This window comes from Lutra lutra, chromosome 1 (assembly GCF_902655055.1).
Source record: "Lutra lutra chromosome 1, mLutLut1.2, whole genome shotgun sequence".
In the NCBI taxonomy this organism is placed as follows: domain Eukaryota; kingdom Metazoa; phylum Chordata; class Mammalia; order Carnivora; family Mustelidae; genus Lutra; species Lutra lutra.
In genome coordinates this window covers 60,502,791-60,528,033 of record NC_062278.1, presented here as the reverse complement: position 1 = coordinate 60,528,033, position 25,243 = coordinate 60,502,791, and the positions used below count along the sequence as shown (strand labels likewise).

The 25,243-nt window shown below is 37.9% G+C and overlaps 1 protein-coding gene across 1 annotated transcript; it reads left to right on the top strand.

The window, feature by feature from the left end:
• LOC125078542 (cell surface glycoprotein CD200 receptor 1-like) lies at positions 1-25,243 on the top strand. The gene is made up of 6 exons (XM_047691465.1): positions 1-73; positions 14,522-14,581; positions 17,778-18,092; positions 18,213-18,473; positions 23,758-23,881; positions 24,248-25,243. The coding sequence occupies exons 1-6, from the start codon at positions 10-12 to the stop codon at positions 24,252-24,254; spliced, it is 831 nt and encodes a 276-aa protein (XP_047547421.1). The 5' UTR covers positions 1-9; the 3' UTR covers positions 24,255-25,243.

Sequence of the window (25,243 nt, the reverse complement as noted above, 5' to 3'; positions counted from 1 at the left end):
CCACTCCAAATGCATACTCTGGGGAGGATTTCAACTTTGAGAGTAGTGATCTCTATCAATATCATCATATCTGGTAAGTATGATGCTATAGCATTTTCAGCAAAATGTAAAGCTGTATTTTAATATTGACAAGGAGCCTCGTTAGCCACTCATAAAATGTTTTCTAATTTGTCCTAGTAGCAGTGATAAATTTGTATATTATCCAGCAAACCTTCATATTTACCTTATGCCATTCGTGTACTGACTAGTTGTCTAGCTGAGTCCAGGGTAATGCTGGGGGCCCTGGAATGGAGTGAAACTGAACTTGTGTGACTAGACAAAATGCAGTGTTTCCTTCAGTTTCTAGGTTTGTATTTTTATTGTCTCCCTGAATTCTTATTTTTTGGGCCTTATATTTGTTAATGTGTAATTATTTTTTCTCCTTTGATATTTCTAATGTTTCTAGCACATAGGCTAAGAAGGAAACCCTATGTTTCCATTTGGGGTTGTTAAATTTTAAAATAGAGGCAAAAATGAATGGGTAAAATTTGTTTCAGAAAATGAAGATCAGAGAATATAAGAATATATAAATGATAAATAAGTACTTGAAGTCAAGGATTTCATGTCTACACCAGAATACTTTAGATAAAGGGAATCTTATCCCACAGCATGAACAGATAGAAGAAACGAGTAGAGTGACTAAAATTAGAGCAGTCTTAGACAGGTGGAAACAAACTTGAATCCATTCTGTGTTCCTTGCAATTATTGCAAAAAAAGTTCCAAAACATTCTGAGAAACACTGGTTTTCACATTTCCATATTATGTCAGTTAAGGGAGAAGAGAACCAGTTCTTAGGAGAAAGAAAAGTGGGAATCTAAGGTGAGGAAAATGTGAAAGAAATTGGAAGGGAGGGGGGAACACTTGGGAAGAACTCAAAAGACAGGGAATAACAGATCTGACTCATGACAAGTGCTAGAGAAGTATTGAGACATGGCAGGAAAGAGATGGCAACAAAAGGGTGTAATTGAAAAGAGTGTAATTAAAACCAGTTAATGTAATTGACTCCATTCCGGGTTTGAAGGAGAAAAAACATAAGGTTGCACAATGTATGTGATAAAATTAAACATCCATTCATTATAAAAAAAAATTTTTTAAGACTCTTTTTTTTTTTAAGGGCAGTTTTATGTTGACAGCAACCTTGAGAGGAAAGTAAAAGATTTCCCAAATCCCTCCTGACCCCACCTGTGCATAGCCTGTATCTCATTATCAACATCCCCACCAGACTTTTACATTTGTTATAAGTGATGAACCTGCACTGACACATAATTATCACCCAAAGTCCATAGTTCACACAGGGTTCATTCTTGGTGGTACATTCTATAAGTTTGAACAAAAGTATAATAACACATATGCACAACTATTATATTATATAGCATAGTTCCACTGCCCCAAAATTCCTCTGTGTTCTGTCTATTCATCCTCGCTTGCCACTAAACCATGAAAACCACTAATCTTTTTAATGTCTCCACAGTTTCTGCCTTTTGCATAATATCAGTTAGAATTGCACAGTATGTAGCCTTCCAAAGGTTTTTTTGTTTTTTTTTTTCATTTTGTAATATGTATTTCAGTTTCCTCTTAGTCTTTTCATGGCTTGATAGCTCATTGACTTTAGCTCTGAATAATATTCCAGTGTCTGGATTTACCTCTGTTTATCTGGCCATTTACCTACTGAAGGGCATCTTGGTTGCTTCCAGGTGTTGACAATGTTGCCATTGCATTGAATAAACATGAATAAAGTTGTTACAAACATCTGGTTGCAGGTTTTCATGAAGACATACATCTTCAATCCCACTAGGTAAATACCAAGCAATGCTGTTGATTGATCATATTGTAAGAGTAGGTTTAGTATATTAAGAAACTGCCAACCTATCTTCCAAAGTTGCTGTAGCATTTTTCAATTCCACTGGTAATCATTGAGTCCATGCTGTTTCACAGCACTGCCAATATTTGGTTTTATTAGTGACCACTAATAGATTTTGGACATTTCTTGTATTATTGATGTCACTCATTTCAATTGTATATAAATATACTCTATCTAATTAAGCATATATAAATGTATTTCTATATTATATATATTTATATTTAGATTAAATATTTATATAATATATAAATATATCTGATATATATTTATATATAAAAATATCTGATATATTTATAAATATGATATATTTATATATATTTATATCTGATATATAATATAGTTAAATATTTATATAATATATAAATATATCTGATATATATATATAAATATATATATTTATATATATAATATAGAGAAAGCATATAAGTATATACCTAAAGAATATGTCATTGTTTTATTATTTTGAATAAACTGTTATCTGTTAGGTCAATTAAGAAGAAAATAAAATCTATTATTTTTCCTTTACTTATTTATTCTCCAATACTCTTTCTTCCTTTATGTACATCCGAGTTTCTTGTTACATTATTTCCTTATTCCTGAAAAACTCTTAACATTTCTTGCAAGGCAAGTCCACTGGAATCAACTGACCTCAATTTTTGTTTGCTTGAGAAAGTCTTTTATTTCTCTTTCACTTTTAAAGGGTAAGTTCATAGGATATAGAATTCTAGGTTGCAGGTTTTTTCCCTCTTAACATTTAAAACTGGATGTTATAAGCAACTAATTAATCATTGACCACTACATAAAAAACTAATGATGTACTGTATGGTGATTAGAAACAAACTGAGGGTTTTAGAGGGAAGGGATGATGGGTTAGCCCAGTGATGGGTATTAAGGAGGGCACATATTGCATGGAGCACTGGGTGTTATATGCAAACAATGAATCATGGGACATTACATCAAAAACTAATGATGTACTGTATGGTGACTAACTTAACATAAGAAAAAAAAAAAGAACTGGGGCTCCTGGGTGACTCAGTGGGTTAAGCCACTGCCTTTGGCTCAGGTCATGGTCTCAGGGTCCTGGGATCAAGCCCCAATTGGGCTCTCTGCTCAGCAGGGAGCCTGCTTCCCCCTCTGTCTCTGCCTATCTCTCTGCCTACTTGTCATCCCTGTCAAATAAATAAATAAAATCTTTTAAAAAAATTAAAAAAAGAAAAAAGAAATAAAAAAAGCACTAATGATGTACTCTATGTTGGTTAATAGAATGTAATAAAAAAAAATTTAAAAAATTTACTTCATTCTCTTTTTCTTGCCTGGCTTCCTAGAAGAAGTTGGATATAATTCTCACCTTTGATCCTCTATAAGATGTTTTGTTTTTCTAGCTTAGTTCAGAATTTGTTCTTTATCTTTGATTTTCTGTAGTTTGAATATAATATGTCAGGCGCTGTTTTTTTGTTTTGTTTTATTTTATGTTTTTGGACTTTTGTTGTTGTTGTTGTTTGACATTTTGCCTGCTTGGTGTCTCCAAGTATCCTAGAACTTTGGTTTGGTATCTGATAGTAACTCGGGGAAATACTCAATTATTGTTTCAAAGATTTCTTCCGTTCCTTTCTTTCTTCTCCTTCTAATTTTTCCATTACATGTGTTTTGCATGTTTTCTTTTTCTTTTTTTTTATTAACATATAATGTATTACTTCAGGGGTACAAGTCTGTGATTCTTCAGCCTTACACAATTCACAGCACTCCCCATAGCACATACCCTCCCCAATGTCCATGACCCTGCCCCCATCTTGCCCCACCCTCTCCACTCCAGCAATGCTCAGTTGGTTTTCTGAGATGAAGAGTCTCTTAAGGTTTGTCACTCTCTCTGATTTTGTTCTGTTTCTTCCCTCCCTACGCTTATGACCCTCTGTCTTTTTTCTCAAATTCCTCATATTAGTGAGATCATATGATAATTGTCTTTCTCTGATTGACTTATTTCGCTTAGCATAATACCCTCTAGTTCCATCCACATCGTTGCAAATGGCAAGATTTCATTTCTTTTTGATGGCTGTAATATATATATATATATCTCACAGGTCTTTATCCATTCATCTGTTGATGGACATCTAGGCTCTTCCCATAGTTTGGCTGTTGTGAACATTGCTGCTATAAACATTGGGGTGTACATGCCCCTTTGGATCACTACATTTGTATCTTTAGGGTAAATACCCAGTAGTGCAATTGCTGGGTCATAGGGTAATTCTATTTTCAACTTTTTGAGGAACCTCCATACTGTTTTCCATAATGAAAACCAACCTGCATTCCCACCAACAGTGTAGGAGGGTTCCCCTTTCTCCGCCTTCTTGCCAATACCTGTCATTTCCTGATTTGTCAATTTTAACCATTCTGACTGGTGCGAGGTAGTATCTCACTGTGGTTTTGATTTGTATTTCCCTGGTGCCTAGTGCTGTCAAGCACTTTTTCATGTGTCTCTTGGCCATTTGGATGTCTTCTTTGCAGAAATGTCTGTTCATGTCCTCTGCCCATTTCTTGATTAGATTATTTGTTCTTGGGGTGTTGAATTTGATAAGTTCTTTATAGATTCTTCATTGATTTCTTCTCTGATCCTTGTTATTTCTCTTCTCCTACTGGGTTTAGGCCTTATTTACTGTTCTTTCTCCAGTTCCTTTAGGTGTCAGGTTAGATTGTGTATTTCAGACCTTTCTGTTTCTTTTGAAAGGCTTGTATTGTTACATACTTTCCTCTTAGGACCACCTTTGCTGCATCCTGAAGATTTTGAACAGTTGTTTTTTTCATTTTCATTTGTTTCCATGAATTTTTTCAATTCTTCTTTAATTTCCTGGTTGACTCATTCATTCTTTAGTAGGATGCTCTTTAGCCTCCATATATGAGTTCTTTCCAACTTTCCCTTTGTGATTGAGTTCTAGTTTCAAACCACTGTGGTCTAAACATATGCAGGGAATGATCCCTTCTTTTGGTACTAGCTGAGACCTGATTTGTGACCCAAGATGTGATCTATTCTGGAGAATGTTCCATGTGTACTAGGGAAGAATGTGTATTCTGTTGCTTTGGGTTGGAATGTTCTGAATATATGTGGATGTCCATCTTGTTCAGTGTGTCATTCAAAGCCTTTATTTCCTTGTTGATCTTCTGCTTAGATGATCTGTCCATTTTAGTGAGCAGGGTGTTAAAGTCCTGTACTATTATTGTATTATTGTTGATGTGTTTCTTTGATTTTGTTATTGATTGGCTTATATAATTTGCTGCTCCTGTGTTCCGGGCATAGATATTTAAAATTGTTAGATCTTGTTGGACAGACCCTTTTTGAGTATGATATAATGCCCTTCTTCATCTCTTGTTATAGTCTTTGATTTTTTTAAAGATTTTTATTTATTTATTTGACAGACAGAGATCACAAGTAGGCAGAGAGGCAGGCAGAGAGAGAGGAAGGGAAGCAGGCTTCCCACTGAGCAGAGAGCCCAATGCGGGGCTCGATCCCAGGACTCTGGGATCATGACCTGAGCCGAAGGAAGAGGCTTTAACCCACTGAGCCACCCAGGTGCCCCTATAGTCTTTGATTTTTAAAATCTAATTTGTTTGACATAAGGATTGCCACCCCAGCTCTCTTTTGATGTCCATTAGCATGGTACATGGTTTCCACCCCCTCATTTTAACTCTGGAGATATCTTTGGGTCTAAAATGAGTCTCTTGCTGACAGCATATCGATGGGTCTTGCTTTTTTTAATCCATTCTGATACCCTGTGTCTTTTGATTGGGGCATTTAGCCCGTTTACATTCAGGGTAACTACTGAAAGATATGAATTTAGTGCCAGTGTATTTCCTGTGAGGTGACTATTTATATTGTCTCTGTTCCTTTCTGGTCTATGTTACTTTTAGTGTCTTTTTTTGCTTAGAGGACCCCTTTCAATATTTCCTGTAGGGTTGTTTGGTTTTTGCAAACTCTTTTAGTTTTTGTTTGTCCTAGAAGGTTTTTATTTCTCCTTTTACTTTCAATGACAGCCTAGCTGAATATAGTATTCTTGATTGCTTATTTTCTCATATTAGAGCTCTGAATATATCATGCAGTCCTTTCTGGCCTCCCAGGTCTCTGTGGATAGGTCTGCTGCAATCTAATATTTCTACTATTGTGGGTTACTGACCTCTTGTCCCAAACCCCTTTGGGGATTTTCTCTTTGTCTCTGTGATTGTAAGTTTTACTATTAGATGATGGGGTGTTGACCTATTTTTATTGATTTTGAGGGGAGTTCTCTGTGCCTCCGGATTTTGATGCTTGTTCCCTTTTCCAAATTAGGGAAATTCTCTGGTATAATTTGCTCCAATATACCTTCTGCCCTTCTCTTTCTCTTTTCTTCTGCTGGGATCCCAATTATTCTGATATAGTTTCATCTGATGGTATCACTTATCTTTTGAATTCTCCCTTCGTGGTTCAGTAGTTGTTTATCTCTCTTTTTCTCAGCTTCTTTATTTTCCATCGTTTGGTCTTGGTGTTACTATATACATTCCTCTCAGGACTGCCTTTGCTCTGTCCCAAAGATTTTGAATAGTTGTGTTTTCATTTTCATTTGTTTCCATGAATTGTTTTGATTCTTTAATTTCCTGGTTGACCAATTCATTCTGAAGTAGGATGCTCTTTAGCCTACATTTATTTTACCTCTTTCCAACTTTCCTCTTGTGATTGAGTTCTAGTTTCAAAGCACTGTGGTCTGAACATATGCAGGGAATGATGCCAATCTTTTGATACCAGTAAAGACCTGATTTGTGACTGATGTGATCTATTCTGGAGAATGTTCCATATGCACTAAAGAAGAATGTGCGTTCTGTTGCTTTGGGATGGAAGAAACTGCCTCCCAAATTTTAAGGAAAGAAAAAAAAAATATATATATATACACACACATATATGTATATATATACACACAAAAAAATAAGGGTAAATATGATGAAGGGATGGAATATGACTGTAAAGATGAAAATTGAAAAATATTTTTAAAAAGGAATTGATAAGAAGTTGGTTGAAGAAAGAAAGAGAAACAATTTTTTTTTTTTTTTAAAGGGAGAGAATGTGGTCAGGCAGGAACCTAGAACAAAGCCAGACACTATATTTAGGGTATATTTTGGTCTGTTAGAAAAAACTATATCCCTAAAATCTTAAAGAATGAAAAACGTACATATATATAAAAAATAAGGTTAAATACAATGGAGGGATATAACTTGAAAATGAAAATTAAAAAAGATTTTTAAAAAGAGTATTGATATGTTGTTTCTTAAAATAAGAAAGAGGAAAAATTTTAAAAAAAGAAAAAGAAAAAAATAAAGAAAATTTAAAAATTTAACTTTGAAAGACTAAAAAATCATGGGATAAAAAGCCATGAATTCCATGTGCTCTATTTCCATAGCGCTGGAGTTTTGCAGTTCTCATTGATCAGTAAATTTGGTGTCAGCTGGATGCTCTTTCTGATCTTCTGGGGGATGGGCCTGTTGCAGTGATTCTCAAATATCTTTGCCCAAGGTGGAATTGCACTGCCCTTGCCAGGGGCCAGGCTAAGGAATCCGGTCGGGTTTGCTCTCAGTAGCTTTTGTTCTCTGAAAGATCTGTACAGCTTTGGAGGACAAAAATGAAAATGGTGGCCTCCCAATCTCTGGCCCAGAGATGCCAAGAGCTCAGGGCCCCACTCCTCAGTGCACCCTCAGAGAAAAGCAATCAATCACTCCTGTCTCCCTAGTCTCTGGCCACACTCTGAGTTCACCCAGCTTGTGACCAAGCATTTCTATCTGGCACATGACCACATTTGTTGTCTCCAAACCCAGCAGATTCCTGCAGCGCACTTTTGTGCTACTCCTTCTGGTGGAGGAAGGAGAGTCTCCCTGGATCTGACACTTATGGGGTCCCTGCTCAAAGAGCAGTGGCCTGGGGCACCTGGGTGGCTCCAGCTCAGGTTGTGATCCCAGGGTCCTGGGATCGAGCCCCGTATCGGGTTCTCTGCTCAGTGAGGAGCCTGCTTCCTCCTCTCTCTCTCTCTCTGCCTGCCTCTCCACCTACTTGTGATCTCTTTCTCTCTCTCAAATAAATAAAATCTTAAAAAAAAAAAAGAGCAGTGGCCTGAATGTGACTTGGATCATGGTTCATGGAAACCCTCAGCTGAGAGCCCACTCCTTGTCTCTGTCCTTGCAGCTGGTTTCTCCACTCTGAAACCTGGGAGCTCTGCTACAGTTAGGCACCCCTGGTCTTTCTGTGACTCCAAGGCTCCTGAGACCACACTGTCCCATCAAGGATTCCACCCCCCACTTATTCACTGGAGTGATGTCCCCCCGTAGAACAGACTTCCAAATGTTCCTATTTTGTGCTTTGTTGCTCTATCACTTGCCAGGAGCTGCCCCCCCGCATAGTCTATCTTCCAGTATATCACCTCTGATTCACTAATTTGCATGTCCTACCTTCCAGAAAGTGGTTTCTTTTATGTTCATAGAATTGCTGATATTCTTTTCTTTGATCTCCTGTTGAGTTTGTGGGTATTCAGAATGGTTTGATAACCACCTAGCTGAATTCCTGGGACCAGATGAAATTTAGGTCTCCTACTCCTCTGCCATCTTGCTCCTCCCCTGTTTTACATGTTTTCATGGTTATCCCATAGTCCTTGGATATCCTTTGTGTGTGTGGGATTTGTTATTTGTTTTTTGTTGTTGTTGTTGTTGTTTTTAGTGTTCTCTTTGCTTTTCAGTTTTGGAGGTCTATATTGATATATTCTCTAGCTTAGAGATTTTTTTCCTCAGCCATAGCCTATTTATTAATAAGCTCATCAAAGACATTCTTCATTTTTGTTACAGTGTTTTTTATTTAATTTTGTCAACTTTGCCTATGTATTTTGAAACTCTTATTAGGTATATGGGCATATCTTGTTTTATTGTGTTTCACTTCATTGCACTTTACAGATATTGTGGTTTTTAGAAATTGAAGGTTTGTGGCAATCCTGCATGGAGTAACACTATCAGCTCCATTTTGCCAACAGCATTTGCACACTTTGCCTCTCTGTGTCTCATTTTGGTAATTCTAGAAATATTTGAAAATTTGTTATTACTTTAAACTTGTTGTAGTGATCTGTGGTCAATGATCTATGATGTTACTATTTTAATTTATTTTTATTTTTATTTTTTTGTTGTGTCACTAACCATGCCCATAGAAGATGGTGAACTCAAATGACACATATGTGTGTGTGTTCTAGCTCTATCACCAACTGGTCATTCCCCATGTCTCTCTCCCTCTCCTCAAGCCTCTTTCTTTCCTGAGACACAACAATATTGAACATGAAGCTCAAAATGACCTCTAAATATTCATGTAGAAGGAGGAGTAACATTTCTCACTTTAAATTAGAAGTTAGAAAGGATTAAGCTTAGTGAGGAAGGCATGTTGAAAGCTGAGACAGATCAAAATCTAATCCTCTTGTGCCAAGAAGTAGTCAAGTTGTGAATGTGAAGGGAAAATTCTTGAAGGAAATTAAAAGTGCTACTTTAAGGAACACACTAATGATGAGAAAATGAAACAGCTTTATTGTTAATTTGGAGAAAGCTTGAGTGATCTGGATAGAGTATCAAATCAGCCACAACATTCCCTGAAACCAAAACCAAATCTAGAGCAAGACCTTACTCTCTTCAATTCTGTGGAGGTTAAAAGAGATGAAGAAGCTGCAGAAATAAAAGTGAGAAGCTAGAAGAGGTTGGTTCATGAGGTTTAAGGAAAAAGCCATTTCCAAATTATAAAAGTGCCAGGTAAAACAGCAAGTGCTGATGTAGAAGCTGTAGCAAGTTATCCAGATCTAGCTCAGATAATTCATGAAGGTGGCTACAATAAAAAACAGATTTTTAATGGAAATGAAACCAACTTATATTGAAAGAAGAGGTCCTAAAGGACTTTGTGAAATTCTATTGCCTTTTTCTTTTCATGTATATTTGTGTTGTTCTCTCTCATTTTTCAGTTTGGGTAAGTAAAGAATCAATGAGTAACAATGAGACCTCTGCTGTGCTCTTGTAATTGGTATAGTTTTTTGGGCGTGAGAATATGTGAGGAGAGTATATATTTCTTCTTCTTTTTTTTTATTCTGCTTTTATTTCTTTAAACACTCTCCATACATTTATTTTATACCCTACATTTAATCATTCTAAACTCTGAAGTTCTGAATCTTATTCTCCTGTTTAGGAAAGAGAGGGCAGCCAATAAAAAGTACATTATCTCATTTTGTGGTTGCATTCCCCCCCCTGTGTTTTGTAACTTTGGAATATGAACTCATAATTATGTGACTTTGTGTCTGAGAACTGGGTTATAGAAACCTGGTGAAGGATCATCATTTTCCATTATGATAGCTAACCTGAGTCTTTACTCACTGCTATGGACTGAATATGTCCTCCAAAATTCATATGTTGGAATGTAATCTCCAATGTGATGGTATTTGGAGAGGAAAGCTTTGTGAGGGAATTTTGTCATGAGGGTGGTGCTTTTGATCAGTACCCTTACAAAAGGAGACCCAAGAGAGCTTGCTTTATGTCTTTCTCTCCCCTTCTGGCCCTGCCATATAAGAATACAGTAAGAAGGCAGCTGTCCATAAGCCAGGAAGTGGGCTTTCACCAGACACCATATCTGCTGCTGATTTGATCTTATACTATGCAGCCTCTAGAACTGTGAGGAAAAAAAAAATGTTTGTTATCTAAGCCACCCTATGGTGGTTTTGTTGCAAGAGGCAAAACTAAGATGCTTGTTTACACTTGATTTAGTTATATAAGGCAAGCCATACCCTCTTTGGCTGCCCTTTCATCTTATCCCAGGTTAAGGTTTACTTAACTTTTTTCACAAATCCTTTAGGTCAGAGCCTCTTCATTGTCATTCTGGCCTTGCTAGTGTTTATGGTTATCTACTTTCCTGTGACTGTTAAGTGCTGTCACCTTGTCTTGGTACTACAGAATCGTATCACCTTCTCTATGGCCAGCACCACTATACCACAGATGGTGTGCACCTCCTTAGTTAGTGTGCATGGATAAGAGTACTCACTTTATTCTGCTGAATAGGAACACAACCCTGAACACTTCAGGGTACTTTCCTAGTGTAAATAAATGGAAGACTTTCAGAATTCTGTCTGTTTTTGTGGATTTAAAAGAAGACACACAATCTTAAGACTTCTACCCCGAGAAGGAGCCAGAGGGAATGAAGAAGGAATGCATCTTTAGGAAAGGTCTTAGAAACCTACCAGAATCACTAGCTGGGCTGACAGTTGAAGACCTTTTTTTTTTTTCCTGAAGCCAGTCAGTAAAGACGGAAGGAAGTGACAGCTTCCACAAATGTGAAGACCCTAGCAATGCAAAAGTCCAAAAAATTAAAGAAAGATGACATCACCGAAAAAAAAAAAAAAAACCTCCAGGGTCTGATAATAAAGAAATGGATATCTGCATGTCTGACAAAGAAATCAAAAACAGTCTATGTAAGGAAGCTCAGTGAGCTCTAAGAAAACACAGATAGACAACAAAACAAAATCTGGAAAACAGTACATGAACAAAACAAAGTTTCAAGAAAATGATAGAAGTCATGAGAAGAAACAAACACAAATTCTGGGGCTGAATAATGCAATGACTTCATTGAAAAATTCAATATAGTTTCAACAGCAAATTCATCAAGCAGAAGAAAGAATCAGTGAATGTAAAGACATAATTTGAAATCATCTAGTCAGAGATAGAAAAGCAAGAACAAAATAATGCGTGGTGAAATTCTATGGGTCTTATGAAACACCAATAAACAAAATAATGTAAGCATTATGGGAGCCTCAAATGGACATAAAAAAGAATGGAGCAGACATCTAATTTAAAGTAATAATGAGAGACAGCTTCATAAAATTTTGGGGGCAATGGGTATGGAGAATTAACATCAAAATCCAGAAGCCCAAATACTTGACTAACCATAAAGGAATCTTCACTGAGATACATTATAATCAAATGGAAAAGAGAGACTTTTAAAGCAGGAGGGGATAGGTGACTCATCACATATAAAGTAGCCCCACAAAACTAGAAGATTTCTCAGCATAGACCTTACAGACTAGAGGAGTGGGATGATATACTCAAAGAGCTGAAAGAAAAAGCCTGGCATGGAAGAATACTTTACTTGACAAACCAGAAATAAAGATGAGATAATAACTTTCCTGGAAAAATAAAAGCTGACGAAATTTGTCAGTACTAGACCTGCTTACAAGAAATTATAAAGGGAGGGCACCTAGGTGGCTCAGTTGTTTAAGTGTCCCAGGTTCCTGGGATCAAGCCAACGTTGGGGTCTCAGCTCAGTGGAGAGTCTGCTTCTCCCTCTCCCTCTGCCTGCTGCTTCTCTTGTTTGTGCTCTCTCTCAAAAAAAATAAATAAAATCTTAAGAAAAGAAGAAATCCTAAAGGGAGCTCTTCAAGTTTAATGGCAGAATGCTAATGAAGACAATGAAAAATATGAAAAATAAAACACATTGTTAAAGGCAAATACATAGTTGAATTCAGAATAGTCTAATACTGTAACAGTGTTGTGTAAAGCACTTTTAACTCTAAAACAAATGTCAAAAAGAAAAGGATAAAAAATAATTATAGTTATAATAATCTGTTAGTGAATGCAAATTGGTATATCAATAAAATAAAAAGGGGAGAGAAGTAAAAACATTGAATATTGCATGTAATGAAATTAAGTTGTAAGCAGCTTAAAATAACCATAAGGTGTTTTATATAAGCTTTAGTAACCACACTCACAAAAAATATCGTAGACACACTAAAGATATAGAAAAAGGAATTGAAGCATACTGCTATGAAAAACCAGCAAATCACAAAGGAACAGAAAGAGAGGAAGAAAGGAACAAAGGAACTTCAAAATAGTCAGAAAACAATGAACAAAATGACAATAGTATGTACTTACCTATCAGTTATCCTAATATAAATAGAAAAAATTCTCCAATCATATAGTATACAGTAACTGAATGGATAAAAAAATCAAGATTCAACAATATGCTACCTGTAAGAGACTGACTTTAGCTCTATGGATACAATAGTCTGAAAGTGAAGGGGTGGAGAAAAGTGCTCCATGCTAATAAGAATAGCTATTCTTAATTTAGAGAAAATAGACTTTAAGTAAAAAAAATGTAACTAATGGCAAAGAAGGTCACTATCTAATGGTGAAGGAGTGAATTCATTATAACACTTGTAAATATTTATGCATCCAACATCAGAGCACCTAAATATGTAGAGCAGATAGGAACAGAACTGAAGGAGAAATGGGCAACAATACTGGGTTGTAGGGAACTGTAATACCCCACACTGAAAAATGGATAGATCATTCGGACATTAAATCAGTAAGGAAACACTGCACTTGAACAACACTGTAGACCTGTAGTCCTGACAGAGATGTACAGAACATTTCTTCCAAACACAGCAGAACACTATCTTCTAAGCACACACAGAATATTCCAAAGGATATATCATAGCTTCAAAAGAAAGGTTTTTATAAAAGTCACTTCAGTAAATAATTTCTCAGAACCCAGATTTGAAGTACATTAGGAGTACTTTGTCAGAAACTTTGTAGACCCTAAGTGAAGGAATGCATGTGGATCTCAGGAACTATGGAATTAGAAATGAGTGAGGTGAAGCGTATCATTATCTATCTTTCTGCTTCTTGTTCATTCTTCCCAAGATGGGCATATTAATCAGTTCCTCAGAGAAACAGAATAATAGGAGAAGGAGAGAGAGAGAGAGAAGAAGGAGGAGGGATGAAGAATTGAGGGGGAGAGAGAGAGATTTATTTTAAAGAATTGGCTCACATGATTGCAGAGCCTTGGCAAGTCCAGAATCTGCAGGGTGGGCCAGAGCTAGACACCCAGAGAGTACAGAAGTTTGAGTCTGTGGCAATATGCTATAGAACTCACTTCCCCAGGGGGTCACTCTTTTTTCACTTTGAATGAATGGACAAGGCCCACTCACTTATGGAGGGTAATTTACTTTTCTGAAAGTCTACTCATTTAAATGTTAATCTTATTTTAAAAATTATTTTCACAGAAACATCTAGAATATTGTTTAACTGAATACCTGGGAACCATGTCCAAGCCAGGCTGACACATAAAATTAGCAGTCACAGTAGGAAAAATGGGGGAAAAAAGGGAAGAATTATTCCTCTGAATCTGGTTCCAAATTTTCCTGAAAGTAACCTCATTTGTGCAGCTAGGTGAGGCCCACCACTGGATTAAACAACTTTAATCTTGGGGGTGGCATCAGGAGAAAGCCCAGCTCATGTGAGGTACCCACAATGGGCCAAACCAGCGGCTAGGAAAGAGGTGGGAGCAGGGTTATCTTGGACAAAATGGTGATCAAGTGTGCAGCATAGTGTCCCATAGGCAGGAAATTGTTGATTAAGAAGTTATAATGTAATTTTTAATTTCCACTTAATAATGGAATAACTTATAATTTCTGTTTTGCAAAGCTTTTCATGGAATTCAGTTACAGTTAACTGATTTTCTATCATGGTGTCTGTAAGATTTGTGGATACATAGTGGTTTGTACTTTTAGGCACCTAAAATTGATTTATTTTTCTCTAAATATTTTCTAGCTTCAACATATAGTTCATCTGTGAACAGAAAGCAGAGGATGCTTATACCTCCTACAGAAGGTAATATGATTTTTAATTTTTTTTTATAGAGACTAGTACTAAAGGGGGGAAGTGTGGAACTTCTTTAGAAATATATCTGATGATGGGGCGCCTGGATGGCTCAGTGGGTTAAAGCCTCTGCCTTCAGCTCAGGTCATGATCTCAGGGTCCTGGGATCGAGCCCCGCATCGGGTTCTCTGCTCAGTGGGGCTTCCCTCTCTCTCTCTCTCTACCTGCCTCTCTGCCTACTTGTGATCTCTGTCTGTCAAATAAATAAAATCTTTAAAAAAAAAAAGAAAAATAAATATATCTGATGATCTGGTCATGAGGCCAGGCTTGAGCCCAGTTGAAGAGTATGGTGAACTGAATGCTGCAATGTGGGGGACCCGGTCCTCCTCCCCCAAGCAGTTCAATTCCATGTGAAGATTCTGGAGTTCTCTATCACGCCCTGTGCCAGGCTTTGTGGGGAATAGAGATGAGCAAGGTGAGCTACACTGTCAGAGCACCCCAAGAGGCTCAGTTTTGTGGGGAGCCCAGAAATAAACACAGATGCCATATAAAGTAGGGGAGATAAGCCCTCACATAAAGTGTGTGGGAATGTAGAGGAGGGAGTGTGAGCACCAAGGCTCTGGGAAGGCTTCAAGGAGTAAGCAGCATGTGAATTGGCTTTTAAAGGAAGAGAAACATTTCATTGACAGAAGTGCTGTGCAGGCATCCCAGACTGCAAGGACCAGAGGGAAGACCTAGATATGCAGTCGTGCTTGCTGTTTCGATTCTGAAGTGTGCGGGCAACAGAGGGGTGATAAGATTGCCAAGGTGAGTCAATTTGAAAAAGAAGGCTTTCAAAGCCAGCACAAAGACATGTCAGTGTTGTCTTTAGGCAGTGAGAGATCTCTGAAGGGTGTCAGAGTGGAGGGGATCACCCCTGTGTTACAGAATCCTGCACCTGGCTGCAAGGTAAGCTGAGAGCTGAGGAGAGGAGAGTTTTGAGACAGAGAAGATGGTAGGAGTCTTCTGTAGTAACCCAGGTGTGGTGATGGGGTCTTAAAGTAGGGTATGGCAGTGAGAAGAGAAAGGAAAAGGGATTGTCTGTGTGCAGAAGGCTGCAGGAGACTGGAGGGGAGTCAGAGACACAGGATGCAGCAACGCTGGGACATTACTGCTGTTCTGGAGCAAATATGAGAACCTACCTGCTACCCCTCTGTGAAGGGGGAGGGGAAGTCACCATAGCTGATCACAGGGCTATGTGGAGATTATATTTGTTGGACAAGGGCCAACCCATTGAGTGTGGGGGAGGGACTGGGCATTGGCAAATTATCACAACGGGTATGAAAAGAGGAAGAAGAGGATTAGGAAAAGGTGAATAACAGCAATCAGGTAAGAAGTCTCATTGAGAGTGAAGGAGGAATGCTGGAGGGTCACAGAGTAGAGCAAGGAGAAAGAGCAGAGACTATGCATGGTGCACGGGATCCTCACTGATGGAGCTTCTTCACAGGAGACGGTGCCCTTGTTAAAATGCATATGTTTGATTGATCAGGCTCATAGGTTCCTTTAAAATAATAGAGCCAGATCTTGAGAATAAGTGTCAGGCAAATATGAAAGCCTAAGATTGCTCATAAGCTGAAGTGCAAACAGAGAACACTCTCAACCTGCTTCTCACCAGCCTCTTCTCTTTCTGGGTTCCTCTTCTGCATCCTACCCTCGGGCACCTGTGTGCTCACCCACACCCACCTCTAGCTGATCTCCAAGCCCCTGTGTTGCTGCTCACCTCTAAGCTTTGGCCACGTTGCAGGGTCCCCGTGCACGGAGTAGGGACACACTTGCAGTGGGGGAAGGAACATGGATTCAACTGCCTCTCAGATCTGCTCTAAAATCCATCCCCACTTGCTTCCTATAGCTATGGGATCTTGATTTAGCTGTGAAATGCAAGGGCTTGAGTCCATCACAGAAGAGGCAAATGAACCAAAGGAGGAGAGGAGAGGAGAGACCACACATGCACAGTTTAGCATTAGGAATTTCATCCACATAATGACTTTGCTCCACCTCAGCTGGCTCTGCTCCTATTAAGGTGATGAGCTCACTGCCACTCACCCAGGTTGCAGGTATATTGTACCTGACACCCTTAACCCTCTCTCAGCAAAGCCAGTCATGGATGCATTATGAGTGTTTATGGGAGAGCTGGAGCTTCTAGATTGGAGAATAATTGTAGGTTTCAGGGCTAACTTTTTACACTGAAGATGGGCAAAAGCAGTAACCTTCTTCATTTAATCCTCATAATTAGGTAAAACATAAATAAGATCTGTAAACAAAGTTCACAGTTGGACTGTTTGGCAGTATATGTGTGACTGAATAGGAAGGAAGGAAAGAAGGTTGGCTTGTTGATTTTACTGACTTTGTGAATCTCCAAATAAAGAATAGCTTAAGAAAGTCCAGTTTGTTCAACCTGAATGCCATCTGATACTTTTTCTTTGTGTTTGTCCAAAGGGGTACCCTTCAGTATAGGCATTTCATTCTGATACTACTGATTTATTGTCTCTGATCAAAACCTAGGAGGAGAAAATCACATCACCAATTTTTCCACTTTCTGTGGAAGGAGCATGAGTTACAAGATAAGTCTAATAGTTTCTTAGACTGAAGGATTAGACTTAGATGACTTTGTCCTTTAATTTATATTGTGTTTCTTATATTGTGTTTCAATAAAACTCCTGAGGCTATTTTAAGCCCTTAAAATATTTTTCACACAGATAATAAATATAGCTTATCTAATAATATGAATATAGGAGGAAAACAGGTTCATCTTTGGATTAGTTTTAATGTGTTATACACATTTTGTGCATGTTTAATTTTTTATGTAAGTCTAATATTTTGGAATAGGATGACCAACAAAGTCATGCTTTAGTACACTTTATATAATATGTTTTGGAAAATGTAACACTTGAAGGTTTGTCTGTTTTGGTTTTTTTTTTTTTTTTAAGATTTTATTTATTTATTTGACAGACAGAGATCACAAGTAGGCAGAGAGGCAGGCAGAGAGAGAGAGGAGGAAGCAGGCTCCCCATAGAACAGAGAACCGGATGTGGGGCTGGATCCCAGGACCCTGGAATCATGACCTGAGCCGAAGGCAGAGGCTTAACCCACTGAGCCACCCAGGCACCCGCAACTTGAGGTTTTTTTAATTAAGATTTTCTTTCATCATTCTCCTTGTGTGTGTGTCCAGCTAACACTTTTCTGTCCATACCCGTGGATACAAAGGCTGTGCTCCTTTGTCCTCCTGACATCCCCACAGCTTTGGTGGTAACATGGACAATAAGCTCCAGAGACCAGCCTCCCTGCACTAGAGCCTACAGGAGAGACAACAATGAGACCAGTGAAAGAAACTGTACTGATGCGAGAATATCCTGGCAGTCCAGACCTGATCAGAATCCTGCCCTTCAGATTGATCCCGTGGCCATCACTCATGATGGATATTACAGGTGTGAAGTGGCTGCACCTGATGGGCATTTCGGTCATACATATTGCCTCCGTGTGTTAGGTAAGGAGCATGACATATTGTGGTACGTCACATAACCATATCTCGGATTGAATCAAATGTGTCTCTGTATTCCATACCCCATGTGTTAAGCCTGAAGCATTTTCCCCTGCGCCTCTGCAGTGCCCCCCAAGGTGACTCTGTTTCGAGGCAGCAATGGAACTATCGTGTGCAGGGCAGCTGCAGGGAAGCCATCTGCACAGATCTTCTGGACCCCGGGGGGAGATTGTCACACTGAGGAAGAACCGCTGGGCAATGGTACAGTGACTGTCCAGAGTACATGCCACTGGGAGGACCGCCAGGTATCTAATGTGTTCTGCTCTGTGTCCCATTTGACTGGCAACAAGAATCTGTCCTTCAACTTGAACTTCAACTTGAATCAAGGTAATCACCTGGGTTTTTGTTTCTGTTTGTTTTTTTTTGTAGAGTAATGAACTTGATGCTTAGCATTTTCTTCCACAGATTATTAGTAACCAAGAACAAAGTAAGGAATCTTGTACTACTCATTTGAAGATATTCTCTAAAACTTAACTGGGTAATTAATTCCTTAGTATGCTAGGGAAATAATTCCTATTCCTTTATCAAATAAAAGAAATTAATTTAATAACTTCTTATCTCTACTTTCTCTAAGTACCTTTTATTCTGGAAGCCACAAAAATTTTGTTAACTTAATATCTATTGATTTTTACTTTGAGATTAATATTCATATAAAATGGCAATAATTTTATATAATATAACAATACTGATTCTGTTCAGAGACAAGAACAATAATTATTCCCTTCTTGATTTTTATAGTTTATGTAGTATTCACCACTTTTTGTTAGTCTGAGTAGGAGACAAGTTTTTGCCCCCCTCTCCCTTGCATTCTGAAACCTATACATCAATTCATTTGCCAAATATTTGTTTATTGTTATTATGTGTTTGAAGCAATCATGTAAAGATGAAAAGACAAGGTGCATGTCTTATATCATTCCAGGCTGTATAACCTGGTGATTAGGAGCAAAATCTTTGGTATAATATGGCTTCTCCTTTACCAGCTATGTGACTTGGAACAATATTTAATCTCTCTGTCTCATGGCTTTTTAAAAAATTGAAATATAACTGGCATATAATAATAAATTAGTCTTAGATATACAACATAATGATTTGATATTTGTATATATTGCAAAATTATCACTACAATTAGTTTAGTGAATGTCTCATGATTTCTTCATTTGTTAAGGGGATGATAGAACCTACCTCACAGAGTTATCATAATAATTTAAAAGAAGAATATATTTACTTAACATGATAGCTATCACATAGTTGGTACTCAGTAAATTTTAGCTACTATATTTACTCTACTGACAAATGTTAGCTTCTATATTAATAAATATTAGCTATTACGCTTATTATATTAATATGTATTAGCTATTATATTCATTATCATATTTTAAGATCATCATATCCTATTAATTATTGTTCATAACATCTCTCATATTAATTTTTTTTGCAACAGCTTTAGTGAGACCTAATTTATATACCTTACAATTCACCCATTTAAAGTGTACCACTTAGTGGTCTTTGGCACATTCAGAGCTGTGCAGCCATCACCACAATCAATTTCAGAACGTATTCATTACTCCAAAAAGAAAAGTCTATCCTTTAGCCAGGACTCTATAATCCCAGAAATCTTCCAGCTTTAGGTAGCCACTAATATACTTCCTGTCTATAGATTTTCCTATTTTGGACATTTCACATAAATGGAACCCTATAATATATGACTTTTGTTACTTGCTTCTTCCATTGGGGTAATGTTTTCAAGCATCATCAATGCTGTAGCATGTACTAATACATTCACTTCTAGTCATTGTTTTCTATTATCAATTTCCCACCATCTCTACATTCTTATTTTATACTTCTTGTCTCTAGACATATGCATTTATCTGCAGTCCCACCTGACACTCCTTTCCATAGATCAAATATTCAACCTATACTCTATACTTGTTTTTCCCTTCCCATATCCTGAGAGACTTTGCTTCAGTAATTACCCTTGCTCTCCTTTGTTCAGTCTTTTTTATTCTACAGATCTTTTCCCTAAAGCTGATTATATGAATCTGCCTCTTTTCCTTCTGAGTTTAAAAGTAGATGCTATGTAGTAATACGTTATATGTTAATAAAAAAAATTTTTTTTAAAGTAGATGCTGTGCATTCTTTAAACTCTTAGCTCTTGTCCTTCACTCATCCAAGATTTTTTAAAAAGAAGGATCTACCCTCACTGCCCCTTCTATGGCACCTCACATCCACTCCTTAACTCTCTTGCATCTCTCTGCACAAGAAATGTTCCAATGAAAAGCTAAAGATCTCTCAAATGCCAAGCAAAATATAAAATTTTAATTTGTAGTTACTAATTAGCCTTGTGATATTTGATGTGTTCTTTCCTCTCTTCTCACCTATTTTCCTCCCATAATCACTTGGTTCTCTTCTTAATCTTCAGTAAACTCTTAGTCTCCTTAAATAGTTTTCCATCTCTTCATTCCATGAAGGAAGGCATTTCTCTGAGTTCCATCTTTTTTTTTTTTTAAAGATTTTATTTATTTATTTATTTGACAGACAGAGATCATAAGCAGGCAGAGAGGCAGGCAGAGAGAGGAGGAAGCAGGCTCCCTGCTGAGCAGAGAGCCCGATGCGGGGCTCGATCCCAGAACCCTGAGATCATGACCTGAGCCGAAGGCAGCGGCTTAACCCACTGAGCCACCCAGGCGCCCCTCTGAGTTCCATCTTAAATAGGAACTGAAAAGAAAATATTTTCTTTTCACATTTACCCCTATTTCTTGAAGGACCTCATCCATACATATGGTTGCAAACACTGCCTAATTCTTGATCCTCAAATCTCTCTTTTTAGTCCAGATTTCTCTCCTTGGCTATGCCATGATCAAAACCAATTTCCAACTGAATGGAATGTATCAAGGGCACCTCAACTTGCATATTCCTAAAAAGGTATTCCTCTTCTCTATCCCTTCATAAGCTCCATACTTGTATTTTGCTTTGATAAATGACTAAAGCCAGAAAATTAAAGATATCATACAATATCACTCTTTCCTATTTCCCATATTCAAAATTGGTCACTATGTTCTGTTGATTTTATCTTAATATTTTTTCTTAAATCTATACCTTTTTCTTTCCTTCATATTAGTTGAGCTTGTGGTCATCTCTCACCAGAATTATTACAATATTCTTGCAACAGGTCTCCTGGCCCCTAACTTACCTCCTTCCACTAAGGAGGTTTTCACCTACACTGTTACCACAATGATTTTCCTAAAATGAAAAACATGCCCTTCCCTACTTAAATGCTTGATCTGTCACTCTCCTTAGCCTCATGTCTTGCTAATCTTTAGCCTGTACCCCATGCATGTGGACCTCTTTGGACTCCTCAAAAGTGTTTATCTTTCTTATTCTTCTGTACATGCAATTGTACATTGTACATGCAATTTCCACCTCTTCCCCAGGTACTTCTTTCCTCATCCTCTCTTCTTCCATTTGCTCAATTCCGATTTAAGTGGTTTTTTTTTTTTTTAATTTATTTATTCCTTGTGAGAGAGAGAGAGAGAGCTAGAATGAATAAGGTTGGGGGGAAGGCAGAGGGAGAGAGAGAATCCCTGCTGAGCACAGAGCCTATTGCGGGGCTTGATCTCACAACTCTGAGATCAGAACCTAAGCTGAAATCAAGAGTTGAACGATTAACTGACAGCCACCCAGGTGCCCCTCCTACTGAAGTTTTAAGGCTTAGAAACTGGGCTAATTTTTTTTTTTCACCCTGCAGTTTGGTTAGTTGCTCCTACTTTGAGCTCATGTAATGCCTCATGCATGCCTCAGAGTACTTCGTAGCACTGTAATTGTAACTTCTCTGATTCCCAGTGCAAGATAAACTCTTTGAGAGTCAGAACTATATTCTTCATTTCTATATCCAGGGTCTGACATAGAGCCTAACACACACAAATAGCTACAGAATTAGGTTCAGATCATCACAGACATCATCTCGATGTACCCCACTCTATGCTCTACCACATGTGATTTAAGTTAATGAGTTCTTCAAATTTTTGTTCAAATTGTTTCTTTCCCTTGGGAAGTTCTTCCTTCTTTTCTTAACCTATTTAATCCTGCTATTGGCAAGGCTCAGTTCAAATCCCACTTCACCCTAACCTCCCAGTTGGAGTTGTTTCGGTGTTCTTACTCCTGAGATGATTTATAATCTGTAATGATCACTGAGCAATGTTTGTTCTGTCATAAGTGATCTTTTCATTTGCATGGCTCTGATGACTCCAGTTGGATTGTGAGTCTTTTGAGCTCAGGCTGAGACCATGACTTCTTCCCTGACAGTGCATAAGAAGGAGATTGTCTGACATACTTCTAGTTTAGTATTTAAGCCATTTATTTAACAGGGTGACATTGATGAGGGAGCAGGAGGCTGGCTGAAGACAAAGCAAAAGCTGGCACCTTGCACCCCCTCTCCACCCGCTCCCCTAGGTACTGTGTGTGACATTCCTCAGGCACCCCTGACTGCCATAAATGAGAAACAAATAGTTAACTTGCAGAGATCACAATCCTGCAAGACAGAGTCTCCCTTGGTTTACAAATGTCCTAGAGATCTACAAACAAAGAAGTTACCTTATCAATAGCACAATTTCCAGAGGCAAATAACTCAGTTCCTCAAGCCCTAAATAAAGTTAAATTTCTTCTAAACCCAAATCTCACTAACAAAGACGCTTGATAGCAGAAATGTGAATGGCTTGCCAAAAGACAACATTGATCAAGCCGCAAGGCCTCGGGTATCCCAGCACCTTGCAGGCCCTCTTTAACATATGAAAGTTCCATTGAAACCTCCCTTCCCTTCACCTTCCCCCAACGGCAAGGTACGTAACCTGCCATCTCTCACAACCCGGGGCAGCAGTTCTTCCTGTCCACAGGTCCTGTCCCCGTGCTTTAATAAACCACCATTTTGCACCAAAGAGGTCTCAAGAATTCTTTCTTGGTCATCGGCTCTGGACCTCAGCCCACCGAACCTCACCTAGATTCTAGAACTTCATCAACATGACTTTTGGAGCCAAGAGTCAGAACAGTACTTAAAGTTCATTTGTGGTTGCCATTTTCATAGCAGAAATAAACTTCAGAATGGTAGTCCTACTTAGTCTCATTTTACCTTTTCAGCAATTCTTGGGACCATCTTTTACAGATGAATAAATGAAAGTAAAAAGACATAAAATATTCAATTAAAGGGGTGACAGCAACTCAGTGACAAAATTACTTCACTGTGTGGAAAATAGCAGATAGTGCTAAAAGTATTATTAATAGTACCCTAAAAGACTAACGTTTACACAGGAAGTTAGAAAGCATATTTCCTTTTTTCTTATAAAGTTGGGATGTATTAGCAACACTTACTGTGCATTTATTCATTTAGAAAATATTGAAAATCTACCAGGTTACAAAACACAGATAGAGTTTCTAAACTCTGTCATGAAAGAATATCTTAGCAGCATTTGAATTGTCATCTAGAAGGTGGATTGATTATGATAGTCTGAACTTTTAAGAATATTTTAAATGCCTCTTTTAAACAATTGACCCTACTTTTTTCATTAGAAGGATCCTTGAAATGGCTCCTTACCTCTGCCTGTGTTGCCTGTATTTAAAGGTGTCATAACTCTGGAATTTCTAGCACCGGACTTGCTGATCATTCTCTATGTGAAATTCTCTCTGTTCTTGGTTATCCTGGTCACCGTGGGATTCATCTACTTCAAGAGAGCAAATGATTGCAGGTAGGAAAAAAAATAAAGATTTATCAGAAAGAAATCATCATCGTAAGGCTTTAAGTTTACAATGTCCTAGGAACAGCATGGTGCATTTTTTGTTTTGCACATGTTTGTTCCCCTAGCCTTTTCTTTGGTATATAATCTTTGTTAACACATGGAAGCCCAGGAAGAGATGCCTGCAGCACTGGGGCAAAAGCTTCTATTTCATTACAGTGCTTTCCTGAGAGAGAGCCTGTCCTGGGGTACTCTTCAAGAATTCTGTGGGGGAAATGAAGTTCAGCTGGTGCTTCTTAAGTGTTCACTTCCTAGTTTCTCTGTCTCTGAAGGCTTGTATTCATTGTGCTAATTATATATTTTATGTTTTTTTCATAGTGCATGAAAACTGAAAAATCTGGAAGTCAATTTAGATTTGATGAGACATCATGAAGATCAGACCTTGGGTTTAGCCTTTAACTCAACTGCTCCTGTTACTATTTGCTACCTTTGTGTTTATGTGAATCACTGTGATAGCTGTCAAATCCTGTTTCAAACTCTTAGCAAACATGTATTTATACATATGCCAAGGCTTGCTGCCTGCCATTATAAATGCCTGGGATGACTTATCTACATTCCCCTTTGCCTTACTGAGTTCTAATTTGCAAACAAGAAATAGCCCAGCTTCTTAGCCTAAAGAGGAAGATGGCTCAGGAAATGGCAAATTACAATGCTTTGCAGTTTTTCTACACCCCTTTGGGTTCTTTGGATAGTGCTTTCATCCTTGTTTCTTGTTTCCTCTTGTTTCCTCTGCCCTTTTAAGATGCTAAATAATGTTGCAATGTCAGAAGCTACTACAAACATTGCCTTCTGGTTGACCTGTAGCCAACCTCCCATCCCTCTCTTGCTTGCTAGCAATTAGTACAAGTTTGGCCTGATTATTGAATAAATGGCCAGAAGTCATTTTTAGTAGTGCCTTTATTGCTGAAGGAATTTTAAGTGGATCCTAAATAAAGAGCTCTTAGAGTCATTGGAGACTATGCTGAATGTAATCTCACTTTTAGAACTCCACTGTCTCAATTCTCTCCCATCTGTACTCCAGGTTGGAATGGATTAATGTTAGGAAGGGTAAGAGTTCTTGGCGAAAACCCAACATCTAGGGCCACTGTAAACTGGAACCCTATCTTCATTGGTACACATGGTAATCCTAAAGTAAAAAGTATCCTTTTGTTTAAAGGAAAAATTTCTTGTGTAAGGTGGCAGGTGATTCAAGCAATTACTTTTATTTTTAGCAAGTCTCAGAAGGAGAAAATGAATGCATACTACTATCTGGAAGATAATATATAAGTAAGATAGTCTAATTGTTGAAACAAACAACATCCCAATCTCAGTGTA

Coding starts and splice junctions, on each gene's coding strand:
- LOC125078542 (XM_047691465.1), top strand. CDS start 10: ATGCATACTCTGGGGAGGATTTCAACTTTGAGAGTAGTGATCTCTATC. Junction 14,582..17,777: donor GCTTATACCTCCTACAGAAG/GTAATATGATTT, acceptor GTGTGTGTCCAG/CTAACACTTTTCTGTCCATA. Junction 18,093..18,212: donor ATATTGCCTCCGTGTGTTAG/GTAAGGAGCATG, acceptor GCGCCTCTGCAG/TGCCCCCCAAGGTGACTCTG.